General features: G+C 38.3%; 1 protein-coding gene across 1 annotated transcript; it reads right to left on the minus strand.

Annotated features, from left to right (window-relative positions):
• Positions 1-823: 823 nt before the first annotated feature.
• Positions 824-7,327, minus strand: LOC134538034 (sodium channel protein Nach-like). Its single transcript, XM_063379008.1, has 5 exons — positions 7,252-7,327; positions 3,130-3,183; positions 2,924-3,026; positions 2,464-2,564; positions 824-1,201 (listed from the first exon to the last, which is right to left on the minus strand). Exons 1-5 carry the CDS (start codon positions 7,319-7,321, stop codon positions 1,074-1,076), a joined length of 456 nt encoding a protein of 151 aa, XP_063235078.1. The 5' UTR covers positions 7,322-7,327; the 3' UTR covers positions 824-1,073.
• Positions 7,328-17,384: the final 10,057 nt, after the last annotated feature.

The raw sequence follows: 17,384 nt of genomic DNA on the forward strand, positions 1-17,384 counted from the left end.
GTGTATATATATATATATATATATATATATATATATATACATACATACATACATACACACATACACACATACACACACACACACACACACACACACACATAAGGATTATCACCACAGAGTTTCAAGTCTGTGAGACAAAAACTTAAAAAACCAGGAATTTTGATTTTAAAGTCCCACTGATTGCACAATCTCGGTGCATCAAAACTATGCATCAACAAAACTGGGAAGTCAATCTTCAGCTTCATTTTGTGGGAAGGCAGGTAACCCCTAGGCAAGACGTGACGGACGCACCAAAAGATATTGGTTTACAAATTCAAGGCAACTCTTATCTATTTACAAAGTTCTAAACTAAACAGTTATTAGCGCCATTAGTTTGCTAGTAGCTGCAGCTTCACTAAGCGGATGGGTTTCGCCAAGGAGAAGTATATGAAGTGGCCAGACCTGGTGGCGGACATAGAGAAATGACTCAAACTCACTGTGTGTCTATGACCTCCCATGATTTTCTATTATAAAACAGAATTCACTCCTTTTTCGCTCCCTTAGGGATGGAATTTCATAATAAAATGATATGTAGTCTAGGTCACTCTCCGGCCCATAAACTATCTATATGAAAAAAAATCATGTTGCTCTGCTGCTTCATTGCTGCGTGAAAGAAGGCCAGACAAACACACTTTCGCATTTATATTATAATAATTATTATGGTAATATAATATAATATTATAATATTGGTAGTACCCAGCATTACCCAGATTTTACACATTGTGAAGAGGCCTCTTTTAGTATGTTATATATATAATATATAGTATAATATTAAGATCCAAAAGTAAATATAACAGTAACAATGAAATAACTTTTTCCAGGAAATTAAGAAATCATTAACAATGCAATGAGGGACCGGGGTTTTTTTAAAAGCTCACGTAGACAGTGACCTCTCTTCTTTTGAAGGTCAAGTGTGGAAAATTTTATCCAGATCAAAGTAAAATTGTAAATTTGTATAAAAAACAAAAAAACCTCCAAAACAAACAAACGATAACTCTTTACATATATATGTATGTCGTCTACAACACTTGTTTCTAGAAATGTATAGGGTTCTTTTTTTTAAATATAAAAAAGAAGAGATGAATTGTGCAATAGTAAATGATTTCAATTCCACTCAGAATGCTAGCTCCAAGGAATAGGTTCACTGTGCCTCCAAATGCCTCTGAAACAAAAATAAAGTATACATAATGTAAGTAATTAAGAATATTATGTTGCATTTAAGCTCACTCAAAAAAATAAAAAAATTGAAATTTAGTTAAAATAAGTAATTGGGAAATTAACAGAAGAAAGGTTGAGTGTTATTATTTTACAGCAAGTGATTACACACACACACACACACACACACACACACACACAAAATTGTATGTTTGTACTTTGGGTTTTTTTATAATAGAGTTTGGTTTTTTGTGTTCCCAGAAATTGGTTTTCGTTCAATTTCATTTTTAACACGATACCAATCCTGCTCATTTTCCCTTCTCGTGTCAGTAGCTGTTCAAGTATTCAATATTGTGTATAGTATGGACCAAAGGTCTTGCAAGCCGGGCTTCATAGTTCGACGGGAATGCGTATTTGAAAACGGACCTGTAGAGCCTAAAAGTAGGTGTAACCAGAGTCGACTCAGCATGGCTTCGGTTATACACTAACTGTATCGAAAGCACCAATCATCGTAATGATGCTGATGCTTGTATCTGCGTATTACTCGCTTAAGCACTACGTGGTCAAACATATTTTGAACGGGTAGAGCACTCACAAATTTGTGCCTGTGCCTAAGGATATTTTTCAGCTTCTTTGGCCGCACCCCCTTGGTACATAATCCTGTCCTCTATTTCCTTTTTCCACTGATTCTGATCACATCTCGCACTAGTCTTTACCACACTGACGGCTGGCAATACTTTGGCCCACACTTTGTGTGTGTGTGCGTTTTTTTTTTTTTTTTTTAAAGGGGGAGCCGCTGTGGAATGAGTCATAAGTGCTGCATCAACATTAAGAATTTTTAGAGAATGATCTGGGCATCCATAAGGAATTTTTGCTTTGTGAAGTCATTTAGTAGACTATAGTGATAGTATCTGTTTGGATAAAGAAGATTGTGAATAACTTAATTTCATCATTGAAGAATATTACAACTGGTTGCTGGCACAATTATTTGATCAAAAATTAATAACATCAGAATTTGTTCTGACTCCGAATAGTATTGTAGAAAATTTAGAAACGAGTTCATTTTATTACATAAACGAGCAGAAAAGGAATGAAGTTGTATTATTAAGCCGAAAATATGAGTAGGTATGCTAAATGATGTGTAATTTTTTTTTTTGTTGCATCTGCTAATTCTTTGAGCATATTTATAAAACAGTCATAGTAAAATAAGCTTCAATATTTGAATGAGTAGAAACTAATAATGCATACCACATTCAATTGTGTACTTACCCAGAAGATTCGTGGAGGAGAACAAAACGTCTTTTTTCAACCTGATGTTCGGGAAGGTGGGCAGTGTCCATTCGAATCGGGTCCCACCAAAAAAATCAAACCTGCCGTGAACGAATAAATTATATCAAACAAAAATAATAATATTTCTCAAGAAATATATTTCCACCCAATATAACTTCTCCAGCAACACAAATGTCCTTGTGACTTCGGCAAGAATTAAAAACTTAATAATATTTTTACAGGAAAATGTATTTCTGTAAATTTTATTTGACATAAAACTGACATTACTGTTAATCTTTACTTTTTTTGGTTTTTGTTACAAAAACTGTAATAAAATTAATGAACACTCTGATAGACTTAAAATTATTCTTAGAGTAAAAGAAAATAATTAAATGAACAAGCGAGTTACGTGAAAGCAAAGCAGGTTACACCTACGTAAAATTTTGTAGTTTGTACCTACTCATCAGAAACTTCTGTAGATATTTCTTCTAGAATTCCATAGCTGTCTACATCACATGTCTGGTAGCATTTACACGTTGTATCTGCAATTGCTTTCAGCTGATCTTAAACAATGAATATAAAATGAACAGGGTGATTAGAAATCTTGCAAATAGGATTTATGATCAATATTGAGCACTTAACAAATAATAACACTTTTTCACTTACCAATGTGCTTAGCGATGCATAACATTCCTTTCACTCCACATTCAGTAATATTACCTAAAAAAAAAAGTGAGATTTACTGTAATAAGCATCAATATAGAGTTTTCCTTGGTTTTTCTTGCACAATAACAGAATCAAAATTTTAAAACCTTTACTTCACTAATCTCCAAATGATAATTCGAGCTTATTAAAAATAAAATGGTAGTTTATGTATGGAACTGCAGACAATGCAGGGAAGAATAGTCAACAGGATACTAGATACTAGGATGCAATGGTCAAAGGTGGCAGCAATGACAGGTGACTTTACTTTTGACATTAAAGGTCAACTTTAACTAGAACTTTATCTTCAGAGTAAGATTTTTAATTTCAAGTACATCAAATGAGACTAAAAGCAACCCTTCGATTTATTTTTAATATAACAAACAAATATTCCAAAAATGTATTCAGCAAAAACAGAACATTATAAACGTTTTAAAACGGTTTTAAGTTCTACTTGGTATTATGGAAACCATATTGATATTTCCAATCTATAAAATCATACATATATTAATAACCTAAATAAATACTATAATCATAAAGTTAAGATTCAAAATCTATGTTTCAATCAGTCGTCACATTTTCTCCCTGCAACAGAACAATGTATATTATAAATGGAAGAAATAAGTACCTCCAAGGTTTTATATAACCAAATTTATAGTTAAAAAGTGATTGATTAACACATTCACGCTGTTAAATGACAGACCGGGTTGTGAGTACTGTTGAGAGGACAAATATGAAAGAAAATATTTTGACTGTGACAATCACCAAGGTCACACAAGCATAAATTTCTGCTCATCAAGAAGAATCGAGATGACTCCTTTACTTCTGTACTTCTATTTTTTTTTTGTATTCCCAAATCGAAGAGTTCCCACTACTTATGTTATTCGTGGTGTCGGTAAGATGACTTTGCCCTGATAAGCCGATGATGCAGTCATTAATGGTGGTACTGTTATTTACTGGAAGGTTCTTGGACTGACTACCGCCCCTCCCATGATGGGTGTCGAAAGGGGTTTTAAAAGTCCACGGTGGTTGTGATCTCTATGACGCGTCATGTTTATTTGGCGAAGGCCATTGGTTCGTTCCCAGCACTCTGGCATGATTCAAATTTGGGAGCACCGAGTCTGTATCCAAGTGGTTCGAAGCCCACTATTATTTTGACGCTCCCGCTGCCTCTAGCTCTATCAAGTAAATATAAGAGGGGTAATGCCCGAGGTATTTATAAATGGGCTGAACCAGGGGCGCAACAACTGGGGGGGGGGGGGGGGGGGCAGAGTATTTCCCCCCCCCCTCTGAAACCTTGTAGTGGGGGCAAAGAAAATGCTGTGTAATCAATTTTTAGATAATAAAACTGCTTAAATAGCACCATTTTTCACCTTGAAATACAAATTTTCCCGGGGGAGGACCCCCGCTTCAATAGGGGGTATCGATGATTCTTTATAAAAAGGCATATTGCCCCCCCTTTCTAAATTTAGTTGTTGCGCCCCTGGGCTGAACTATCAACTCTACAGATTTGGCACTGCATTTCTGCAAAAAAAAATTGATATGATAGTTTGTAAATACCCTGTAAAAGTGCATTGTTATGTGTTAAAAGCGTTACTTCAAAATACGAATATAGCCTAAATTAAGATAAAAGGGATGCTTGATCACTGCTTACTGTCAGGAGCATATTCAGAATTTCCATTCTTAGGTGGGGGTGGGGGGGGTGAAGGGGATGTAGAACATCTTTGTCTGCTGTTTGCTTTCAAATTCTTTCCTTTTGTTGGTGAGCATGGTAGATTTTTTTTTAGGATTGCTTAGAAATTCAGGGGGTGGGGGTAGGAGGGGCTATATGTAAACACCCCCCTTCCCCCAAACACCCCTCTCGTGTTTCTCCCTCAGGCAGCAGGCTGGTGCCTGACCTTGAAGATTAGTCACAAAAAATATTTTTTAAGGTTCAAGGGACAGTGTGTGTGTGTATGCATATCACATTTTTATAGACACGATAACTGCCGTGATTTTGAAAAAAATCACTTCCAAACAGATATTTATAAAAAAGTAATATAGGTGTAATGCCACCAAATAAGTAGAAATGGAGGTTTTTTGAAAAAACAGAAAAATCATTGTAACTCTTATGATTTGAAAAATATTTCATCTGTTTGAACGTTTGAACTTTTGTCCAAATAAATTTTTTATACGACCACCATAACGGCAAGGGGTGGAAAAAACAGGAATAGGAGGACAAAAAAAAAATTCATATCTCTCTTAGTAGGCACATCATCAAATCGGTTCAAATTGTTTTAAATATTATAAAATTAAAAAAAATGATTACCTATTAGGCCCTGCTGCTAAAAATATATGCTATTTTGGGCCTAGTACTTTACAATAGTAAAAAAAATTACAAATAACTGCTTGTCTTAAAAATGATGAGATTTTATTTACAAATATGTAATTAGAGCAAAAAAAAGTTTTTGTTACAAGTGTTATCTATTGCAAGGATAGTGTGTCTTTTTTCATCTGCTGTCATGAACATTCCACTCACATATTTTGGCAAATAGTTGATTTCAATTAACACTATTTTTGTGTGTTTTCACTTTCACATATACATATTTAATGAATCAATTATGTTTTCTACAGAAAGTGTTTTCAATAGCGAATATATGTACGTATTATCTCTTCAACTTAATTTGTACAATTGCTTCTTGTTATAACATGTACAATATATGTTATAACATGTACAATATATGTTATAACATGTACAATATAATTATGTCTCATTTTGGGATTTTGGGTCTGGAGGTAAGTAAACATTTACATTAATTAAAAAATTGTTGCTGAACTTGCAGAAAAAGTTTTTATAAGTGTCTCAGCAAAAGTAACACGACACTTATTTCCTGTTAGGATCTTTGATATTTAGGTACTTATCATTTAAATTGCTTACAAATATGTGCAGAATTTGTAAGGAATCATTACTGTTTGCTCTAAGAGGATGTTCAATTTAAACTGAAAAGTATTTCAACATGTTTATATATATAGACACACACACACCAGACTTGCGGGCATGTAACATGGCCTTAAGGCCCCCAAACACGATCAGTCCAGCAGACTACTCAGTCCGAACTGACAGTTTGGATTGAATTGGTACCCTCTGCACACACGATCCGTCCAGGTGCTCAGCTCGTAACGAACAGAACGAAATTACAGTTTGGACAGAACTGAAGCCTCCCCCATGCACGATCAGTCTTGTGGTTGTTGTGGCTGTTGGATGAATCGTTCCATCGTAGAACATGGAAGAAACTTCGGATGTTGCAATTGCAGTTACACTTTCGGTTAGAAAAAAGAAAAACAAAAAAAAATTAGCAAAGCAACCGAAGAGTATAAACAAAGATGTCTGCCACTACGTCCAGCTGATGAACTAGTTCGGATTGGCGAGACGCTGGTACCACACACGGCAGTTCTGACTGAGGGCTCTCGTGCCCACGGTCCGATTCGACGGGAGGCCATCAGTTCCGTCTCTACCGTCCTTGCTCACACGCGACGGTTCCAACTGTTCAGTCCCAACTGATATGTCCGAACAGACAGTGTGTGTGTGTGGGTGTTTAAGGCCCCCGCCCACCCGGGCACACACACGGTGCGCAGAGCTTCAGGAAAACAACAACGCGATTTCAAAACTACTCAAGATATCCGAGTGGGGTATGTTAACGAAAAGCATTTAAGAGTTCACTGAGGGCCGAAAAGTACTTTTGATTTCGGATTAAGTTTTTAAACTGTATTTTTATAAGAGTTAAAATGGCTAAAACGCATGTTTTCAGAGTAATTTTCAGGCGTAAAACAACCGGTACAGATTCTTCAAAAGCACTTAAGGAACTTGCATTACACCTTTATCTTTCTTTCTCCGCAATATGTTACGGTCACCGCTTGAATTTCACAGCTATCCTGTGACGACGAGAAGACTGCGCGTCAGTTCAGAGCCTTGCGCTTAAGAGGCGATACGGCGCTGGAAATACCATCGAGCGTCGCGCTTATCATCCCGCCTCACTAACACACACACACACACACCTGACGAGGCGGGCCCCTTAAGGTGAAGCAAGGAAGCAGTCGGGAACGCACCCAGTCTCCCGTAGAAGTAGGGCGAGCAGCGACACCAGTCCTGCAGCGCGCTCCTGCGGCACTCCATCATGCACAGGTTGTAGGAGTAGTACTTGGGCGAGGCGGCGAGCTCGGACTCGTCGAAGAAGCGGCACCTGCGGTGGTGCACGTCCAGCTCCCGCACGGAGGTCGTCGAGTACATGGTGCGCACGATGATGGCCAGCGACACCACGAAGCCGTACTTGTAGCGCCGGCCCACGCTCAGCCAGTCGGGCAGCTCCGTCGAGGACTCCACGAACACCTGCGCACGTCCGGGTTGCCCGGCGCTCCTCGCAACCGGGGGGGGGGGGGGGACGTCCCCCCCCCCCCCCCAATAATAAAAATCTTCAATTTCGTCCCCTCCAGTAATATGTTTAGTTTCGTAGTTATATTATTAATATGATTTCTGTGATATAACCCATATATGTTGCGCATGGTGCATTTAGTCCAATCGTGGTAATGTGAACACTGTGTTTTTACAAAATTTGTTCTCTGAAAATATTTTTTATAAAAAAATAAATTATATATTGCAACCAATTATAATTAGAATATTTAGGAAAGAAAAAATGCCTAAACACCACCTTTTTGCACCTTCATACCCCAAATTTCCAGGGGACCCCCCCGCTTTTTTTTTCCAGGGGATGGATATTCCTCAACAACTAAATCAATTGCAGTCCCCTCCAAAAAATATATCCTTGCGACGCCCATGGTACGTACTGCCCGCAAGCGCGGCTCCAGAAGGGGAGGGCTGCTGGGGCGATAGCCCCTCCCGAGACCAATTTTATTGATCAGCGTATATTTATGTTTACTTAAATATCTAATTTCATGTGTTAAACTTTTATCTCATCAAAAGTTGCATTGGAGCTACTAAGGTTCTGTATTAGAAACCTGTAATTTTTAAATAATATTCCAAGGCCAATATCTGACCACTTTCATTTTTTTTTGGCAATTACGACCTTTCTTTGTGCGATAGCCCCTCCCGAAAAGTCATCCAGAAGCCGCCATTGACTGCCCGTGAGCCAAAGTGTCACTCGTGAAGCAACACGCAATGTTTGGTTTGCGAATACTGACGATACATTACTGTCGACAGAAGAAACTGTTAAATTTTAGCCAAGTTACAGGACACAGACTATTTATTTTAGATTTCTTTGCTCCCGAATCGAGCAATTTCCACTACTTTTGCTATGCATTAGTCTGTGATTATAAAAAAAATGTTATTTTATTATTGTTCTATATATTTTAAATTTAAATTGTTTTTTTTTTAAATGTTGTATTGATTTTAATTATTTTTACTTTATGTTTATTATATATAAAGGTTATTTTTAGGTGTTTTATTTAATTGCCTTTTGTAACTGTCAAAATACACATAATTAGATCAACACAACGTAGGCAAAAATTGTTACTTTTATTTTTTAGCTTATTGTGGCTTTCACTTAATAAGATGTTAAACTTCAGTAATTATGAATAAGATGTTACATACCTCATAATCAGTTTTAATTTTCGGAACTTGTATGGCGGTCATTCTTTTCGATGCTGTGTAAGTCAGTGGGCTGAAAGTCATATTCTCGTCAACTTTCCTGGAACAGTTTTAGTTCTTAACACACACACACACACACACACACACACACACACACACATATATATATATATATATATATATATATATTGTTACGAACGTGAGCAAGGCCGGGACACGTGCAGGTGCAGAGCTGGCTGGCGGCTGCCGCAATCTGATATGCGCCGCGCGCACCTGGAAGATAACAAGGATTGTCGCTTTCCCCCCTCATTCGCATCAATCCCCGCGCGGCGCCCTGCCTTTGACACGTAACTGAAACCTGACAGCTGCGGAGTTACGCGAGCCGCCGACACGTGTTTCGAGCGATTTCTGCCATCGTGTCGGCTCGGAATGACGCGACTGGCCCCGGCCGCGCTCGTGAGTTCCAGAAATGGCGGCTGATATATAAAAAGAGGACGTCGGCCTCAGCAGTCAGTTCAGAGAGAGAGAGAGTTCAGGCGGGAGCCTTCCCGCAGCGGAGCTTCCGGGGCGATAGTGCCGCGGGTGCTGCAGAGCGGCGAAGTCCTTGGATGAAGGTTCCAGGGAAGGGAGTGAGTGAGTTCAGAGTGAAGTCGGGAGCTTTCCCGCGGCGGAGTTTCCGGGCGATAGAGCGGCGAAGTCCCTGGACGAAGGTTCCAGGGCGAAGAGTTCAGTTCCGGGTGATAGTGTCGCGGGCGCGGCGGAGTCCCGAGCGAAGTTCCGAGCGAGGCGTCGAGTGGGATCTCGGCGAAGGGAAGTGCGACGGCGGCGGCGGCGGCGAAGTGCGGCGACGGAGTCCCGCGGCGGAGACCCACGAGGGGTGCTGCGGCGAGAGTTGCGCCAGAGGTGCGGCCCAGCGAGGTGTGCGGTGTGTGAAAACGAGTGACTGCGGAAGCAACATTTTTAAGTACAATATTGATTAATTGGCATTTTTAGATTGATTGCTAGTAATGTAAATAATGGTAATAAATAAAACTGTGTGTGATAAAAATCTTTAATTGGGATATCCCTTTACGAACCCGCATATATATATATATATATATATTTTGCCAGCTTTAATTTAGTATAGAATGGTCTTTTCTCTATGACACATAGCTTTAGAGATAAAAGAAAAAAACTTAAGAAAAAAAAGGGACCTTCTACAAGTCCATCTGCCCCCCGCTCAACTCCGAGGCGTGAGGACTTTTAGTATGTTTACCTCCTTACAAGACCAAACAAAGTCCCAAAGTCAAAAATTGTGTACCTTACATTTACCACTACACCCCCTTTTTGAGCATATATATATATATATATATATATATATATAGTCCAGTAAATGAATGCTCAAAAAGGGGGTGTAGAGGTAAATGTAAGGTACACAATTTTTGACTTTGGGACTTTGTTTGGTCTTGTAAGGAGGTAAACATACTAAAAGTCCTCACGCCTCGGAGTTGAGCGGGGGGCAGATGGACTTGTAGAAGGTCCCTTTTTTTTCTTAAGTTTTTTTCTTTTATCTCTAAAGCTATGTGTCATAGAGAAAAGACCATTCTATACTAAATTAAAGCTGGCAAAATGTTCAACGACATTTGTTCTATTCACTTTAAAGTTCTTAATTTTGAAGGGGGGGGGGGGGGGGTGTGTGGCATATTTTGCCTTATTTACAACATAACTTTTCAGCCCTTCGTCCTACAAAAAATTCACGGGAAAATGAGGACCTACGATGTATATGCCCCCTTTAAGAGGCCGTGTCACAAATTTGTGCTCCTATCTATATCAATGTTATTTTAAAAGGCAGTTTTTCTCAAAGTCTATAAGAGGTAGGGGCCGGAAATTTTGCCTACTGGAAGTATACAATACATTTAACATAACAGCTTTTTTCAAATTTAGTTATATCATATTGACGTCCCTCGGCTTCAGGTCCCCGTTTTCCCGTTGAAATAAATGTCCTGTTATGCCCGTACTGCCCTCGTCGGAGAGGTGTGGGTCCAGGCCAACGTGGCCGGGACCGGGAAAGGCGGGACCTGGAGGGAGAGTGAAGTGATTGCGAGGAATGTTGGTAGGTTGTCGCAAGCAGAACACGGCATTAACGAATTTCACGAGCCGTCTTTTATTAACGCTTATAAAGTCCTGCCGCAGCCTGGCGGAACCGTCGCGGAACAAGTGCCCTACCACGGCGACACGGACTCCCTGATGACGGGGCGGTTCTCAAATACGTTTCGGCGCGAATCGTAAAGTTTATTAATGCTAGGCTGACCCAGTGAGAAAGGGCCCGAAGACGGAACGCTGTACATACGCGGCCCGTTACGTAATGTTCCGTGGACGGCGAAAAGTTCAGAGACTCGTAGCACCACGTTCGCGTTGTAGAAACTGCCCGCTAGACACGTCTCCCGATGACTCGTAAGTTAACAATGCTAAGCTGATTCGCGGTGGCAGCTCAGCTGCCGTGACCGGCTGCGGACTGAGCGAACGTTCAATCCCGAGCGCAACGTGCGCGGCTCGCGGAGCAACGAACACGTCTGTCTCCGCTCGAGACCAGGACGCGACTGCCTCTCCCCGCTCGCCCGCGGGCCGGCGCCCGCGGGTGGCGGGGAGGGAGGGGAAAATCGGCCGGCGTGGGAGAGAGCTCCGTCCCGCGGCGCGCCAGGCTGCAATTACATACTACGGCGAAACACTTCAGAAAAAGTTATTGAATTATTTACAAAGACATACACGAGACATTAATTACACAGCGAACTTGCACAATGAATAATAAATAAAATAAGTTAATTACACACATTCAAATCCCTTAATCGTTTACAAATATATACACACTGAAATAAAAGATAAAGTCACATAGAAAAAACACTCGTTGGCATGCTAGGGCGCACGCGGGTGCGTCCCTGGCCGTCGCACACACTGGGGTTCACTGGGGGGGAAAACAGGCCCCCTCAGGCCCGCGTCGGTGGCCAGGTACGGCCTCTGTATCTGGGAGGGTACGACGACTGTCGTCAATATATTATTTCTGTGATAAAAATAATATTATCAATATTTTGATTTGTCCAGATACAGTGAAATTTTGCTTATATTTATAATTATTTAGCAAAAACTGAAAAGGCCATTGAAATGTATTGCACATTACCTTCCAATCAGTGTCTTCATGATCAAGATGGGTTTAAAAACCTGGGTGTAATCAAGTCTTTAACTATTACATGACAACATTTATACTTAATAATTTGGAGATAGGCCTTTTCTATTCTCAGCCCCTGAGCTTTTACTATCTGGTTTGGCGACCGACCTGACACTCTTCAACAACCCCAGGGGTCTCCGATTGCACATCCCATCAAAAAAAAAGCTGTTCATTTGTTTTTGTGTTCGAGCTAAGGTTCGCTTCTCCACAAGTGCCACAGACTTCACACATTTATGCCAAGGGAATATTCCGCTGATGTGACGCCATATGAATGTATTATTCGCGACCATATAACTTTTTTGTTTGTCATCGGGAAGAAAATTTCGGGAAAAACATTTAATGTTCATTTTGAATTGAGCATTTTTAAATGTCAGCCTAGAATATGCTTATCTGCCCATTTTGTTTCTTTCCATAATAATGAGTAAAGTTAACATTGTCATAGACATTTTATTATATTCGTTTGCCGTCCAAGTAAAAATGTCACACTATATCGCACGTAATTATATATTTTACTAATTTGTTAGTTGTCATTTTATTTAAGTTACAAATAACAGTAATAAAAATTATTACTTAATAGTCCAGAAAATATATTGAGTTATTATTCATTTAATAGGGGTTTAAAATATTGTACTACATACATACTTATATTATCTTGTTGTCTTCTTTGTAACTTTACTGGAAGAATGGCATTTGGTATGTATGTTAACTCACAATGAATATACTTCATAAGTACTCAATTAACAGTGAGCAACCTAGGCCCTATACGAATTTAATTATGTTCATGGAAATATAATTGAAATTACTAATAATAAACTGTATGTGTTTCACGTAGAGATATCGTACGAACTGTATGTGGTACAGACCAACATTTGCTAAGACTCTGTAAATAATTAATTTCAGTTAATGTGTAGAGAATATTAAAAGTTAGAAATAATGATATATATAAAACAATGCAAATTTATCAGCATAAAAATAGAAGTTATTTTTACGTAGCGCCTACTGGAATGAGTATTTCGTGTTGAATTATGTGGCATGATTAATATTCTCTTATGGTATGTGTGTTTTGTTAAAATCTTATAAAACATAACTTACTGTTGAAGGATTTTCATTTTTTTTGTGATCTTACTTGAACAAGTTTTAATTATATTACACATGTCTATTTTAAAAGCATTTTAATGTATACTTAAAGAATTGTAATAGGCTTTATACGGGCTCTCAAAATGCATGTGAGCATCTATAATTATCTACATCACCATTATGGCCGTTTAAAAAGATCAAATATTTATTTAATTCAATCAGTTGCATTCATTGTACATGATTTTCGATATGTACATTGAATTCAATACAAATTGAAGATGTTACTCAACTAAGCTTATTCTTATTAACTCACAAGTATTTTGTTTGTTCAGTACATAAAAGTAAAAGATTCTTTATTATTTAAATAATGAGCATCTATAAGCAATAACGTTTTCTAAATATTTACATAAACAATACTTTATATCTACGATCACATCAACGGCAGTATTATGTAATCAATGAGGTAATGAAATATCTTTAAAGGATATTTTCTCCTCTGTAAAGTAAATTTGTAACGCAGCCCTCTTAATGTTAGTCTTGTGAGTTATTTCGTCTTCTAATATGCTACAGCAATATATAAAATTAAGTTTTGTTAGTGTTTTAGTCTTGTGTAATGTTAAAGTGTAATGCAATCAATTCAATATTTTTTTTTTGTAAATTCGTATTCATAAAGATGCATATCGTAATAAGATAAATAGTAATATTTGTAAATTTAAATTCTTTGAAACAACATCGATAAGAGGTTCTCCTACCTCTGTTCAACTGTATGATGGTGTATTGTAAAAAATTAGGTAGTCTGACTTAATTGAGATTGTATTTAGATTGTGTGTAATGCATATGCAATATCTAAGCATATGAATTTGTTATTATCCTTTTAAAACGTTACATTATGAATTTCGTAAACTTTTTAATGTCAACTAACTTTATTTTTCACGGAATATTACATCCAGATAAAGAATAAATACCACATGTTTGAAGATTAATTGTATTCCGATACGTTTAAAATATTAAAATTTTTAGATACGACTCATACTACAGTTGTAAATGTGAGGTTTCTTGATTCTGAATCCCTGCATCCGCAATTTCCTAGTGAGCCGCCGGTCAGATTGTCATCCTCTCAGATTGTCGAGGAACCAGATACATTTTTCGTCGAGGAAGCTGGAGCTGTCAACCTTCCCACTGATCCTGTGATAAGGGTATAGTAGCTTTATCACGCGCTGCGGCTACAGTTACTTCGGTTGAATAAGCCACTTAATCTCACTGTTAAGAGAGAACTTCCAGAGCAGAATATTGGAAATAAACATTTACTGACACGGCCTCTTAAGAGGATAGCCATCGACATCGCTGGACCATATTCCAAGACTAAAAAATGGTAACCGGTATATTCCAGTACATTCTAACCAAGAAGCCCCTATACCATTGCGGATGAAATAGTGAACAACTTCATTTGCAGATTTGTGGTTCCAATGGAGCTCCACTCAGACCAAAGTTGAGGAACACCTTGTCATGGTTGTGGCCGAGCATCAAAGGGATTGGGATCAACACATCCAGTTGTTCCTGATGGCATATAGGTCTGCCATCCATGACTCCACTGGGCAGACCCCTGCGAGTATTGTGTTTGGATCAAGGGCGTAGCCAGGGGGGGGGGGGTAGTGTTTCTAACCCCGCCCCCCCTCCTAGCCACATTTATTTTTTCTTAACTGAAATCAGGTTAACTAAAAGCCTGGGTGTCTTACTGCTATCACCGGCCACTGCACTGGAGGGGAAGAGTAAGCGAGCTCTACCGATTCTCCTTCCCTTCCCCTACCCCTGTCGCGAGCAGAAGCTATAAGGCTGTGACGCCGTGACGGGTCCCAAGCTTTCAAATATCTTACACCTATTGTATTTAACCAGCGCGGTAATTATAAGCAGGTGTTGACTGGGCTTCCAAAAGTGTAAGGATCGCTGTGTGTGTATAGATTTGAGACGACATGGTGTCATGTAACTCTTCAAGCTAAAGCTAATTGTTTCCAGGAATACATAGATCAGTTCTGCCGAAACCCAACTCTTTTTATTCCTTTTTTTTTTTTGTACTGTCGAGCTTCAAGCATGATTTATGATTTTGAGTGGACGTAAACAAGGTACTTGGATTGATAAAAATATCTTTAATTATTTTCTTACTTCATCACTCAAACAATTTTTTTATTAAAAAATTAATAATATATTTACCATTACAATATTTAAAGTTAAGTACCGACAACTGCTAAAATAGCACTATTTTACACCTTAAAATACAAAATTTCCGGGGGTGGACCCCCGGACCCCCCGCTTTATTAGGGGGGGGGGGATGCTTCTTAACCCCCCCCCTCCCCATACACAAATTCTGGCTACGCCACTGGTTTGGACAGGTGTCGCGAATGCCCTGTGACGTCAAGTTCGGTCGTCCTCGCAAGAAGCCGACCAGCCCCCACTGATTATGTGAATCGTCTAGAGAAGCGAATGCCACTTACACATGAAGAAGCCAGCAAAAATCTTCGACTAGTGACGAATCGAATGAAAAACGAGGTACGACCTGGATGCTAACTCAACGGGATTTCAGGAGGGCGATTTGGTGTGGCTGTACAACCCGCAACGAAGGAAAGGAAGGTGCCTTTTAAACTTCAAGCAGCGTGGGAAGGCCCGTACGAAGTCATTTGTTTGTTTTCATTTGAAGCCACGTCCGTTGGAATTACATGGCGTGCATTGGCGGACCTAGCTCCGAACATTGTTGGGGGGCGGGGGGGGGGGGGGGCTTTTTTTGGATGGCATAGAATACTGCAAAGTTAAATAGGGAGTCCGACGTTAAGAAAAATAATAATCCTCTGAAGACCCGTTCTACAATGGCACGCAAACGGAGACGGATTTCCCGGAACATTTTACTATCACGTCTGCCGCTTCTACAATGCAGGGTAAACGTAAAAAAAAAAAATTGCAACCGACGAGATTGTATTTTTCAAGGTAAGGAAATATTGATTTAATTAAAATATTATGCTTGAGATCACATCACGGAGAGAATTTACATTTAAAATTAAAATAAACGACAAAGTAATAACATAACAATATATATTATTTTGCTTGAAACAATATTTTAACGTATTTGGAACACAAACAAACATGGCTACCACCGCAGCCAAGTAGTCGGCTTCTATTGGTCACTCGGAGCAACGTAAAGGAAGAGCTCAGCTGATCCGTCCGGGTCCGTTTCCGTCTGCGTGCTATTGTTGAATCTCTGTTCCGTGAGATCCGTCTCCGTTTACGTAGAGCAGGCCTAAAACGTCGTTTTTATTCATTTTCGACGTCTTGTAAAGTCACTATAAATGCTAATATTTTGAGCTTATTTTTAAAACAATTATTGTTAAAATATTATATAAACAGTACATTAGCATTAAAAATGTAAAATCATACATTTTTAGAAAAACAAATTGAACTAACATTAGTGGAAAGGTGCGGAATGGAGTAGATCAATTTTTTCTCCATCTTTATTTGTTTGTTTTAATGGCTTAAAAAGGGGGGGGGGGGGGTTTCTCATCCCCATTCCCCCACCCCCAAATTGGACCACCACTGAGCCAAGAAGTATTTGAATTAATTATCTTTTATACAAAATGTTTAAAAAAAATATGTTTCAACTGAATCTGAAAGCTTAACGTTATAACACTTACCCTAAGGCGACGATTGGCGTCAGCAGGGAATTGTGTGCGTAACAGATTCCATTCTCCGTCATGATTTGAAACAAACGTTTATGGAATTTATTTTTATTCTCAAAGATGTCCCCATGTTCAAATTTGTACTGAATCTGAGGGAAGAAAAAAAAAGAAAATTAGTAAAAATAATTTTATTTTTTAATATTAAAAATGTATTTTAAACAATCTGACTATTTAAACTCATTTTTCTAGAAATTTTTATGACAATAAAAACATTAATTACAACCAGTGTCATTGTAAAAACATATTCCATCTGAACTGTTAGAAGAGTAATAAATTTTATATGAAATAACAGAAAATATTACAAATCACTTTTTCGAATTTTTTTAACCTTCAAGTTTTTAAAAAAGTCTTAATTATTCATTTATTTGTAAATGATTTTATGTATTTTAAAGGCAACTACAGCATTCTATAGTTAATTGACCAAGAGCACATGGTGGTATTAAATAAAAATCACTATTCTTTAGTTTTGAGGTCTACGAAAGAAATTAATTTAGTTTGTATTGATATTTGGTTTTAACTATTAAAAATTATTTTTTATTGATTGCTGTATCGTGGTGATTTTCGTTACATGCATAATGATATACTGTCTAAATATTTTAAATTAGGGTAGATATTGCTTGAAAAATCATAATCGTTA

The sequence above is a fragment of the Bacillus rossius genome, chromosome 13 (assembly GCF_032445375.1).
Source record: "Bacillus rossius redtenbacheri isolate Brsri chromosome 13, Brsri_v3, whole genome shotgun sequence".
Lineage (NCBI taxonomy): Eukaryota > Metazoa > Arthropoda > Insecta > Phasmatodea > Bacillidae > Bacillus > Bacillus rossius.

Excerpts from the sequence above, each read along its gene's own strand:
- LOC134538034 (XM_063379008.1), bottom strand. The coding sequence starts at position 7,321 with ATGATGGAGTGCCGCAGGAGCGCGCTGCAGGACTGGTGTCGCTGCTCG. Across the intron at positions 3,184-7,251 it reads CTACTTCTACGGGAGACTGG|GTAATATTACTGAATGTGGA; the intron begins GTGCGTTCCCGA and ends TTTTTTTTTTAG. Across the intron at positions 2,565-2,923 it reads TCTACAGAAGTTTCTGATGA|GTTTGATTTTTTTGGTGGGA; the intron begins GTAGGTACAAAC and ends CGTTCACGGCAG.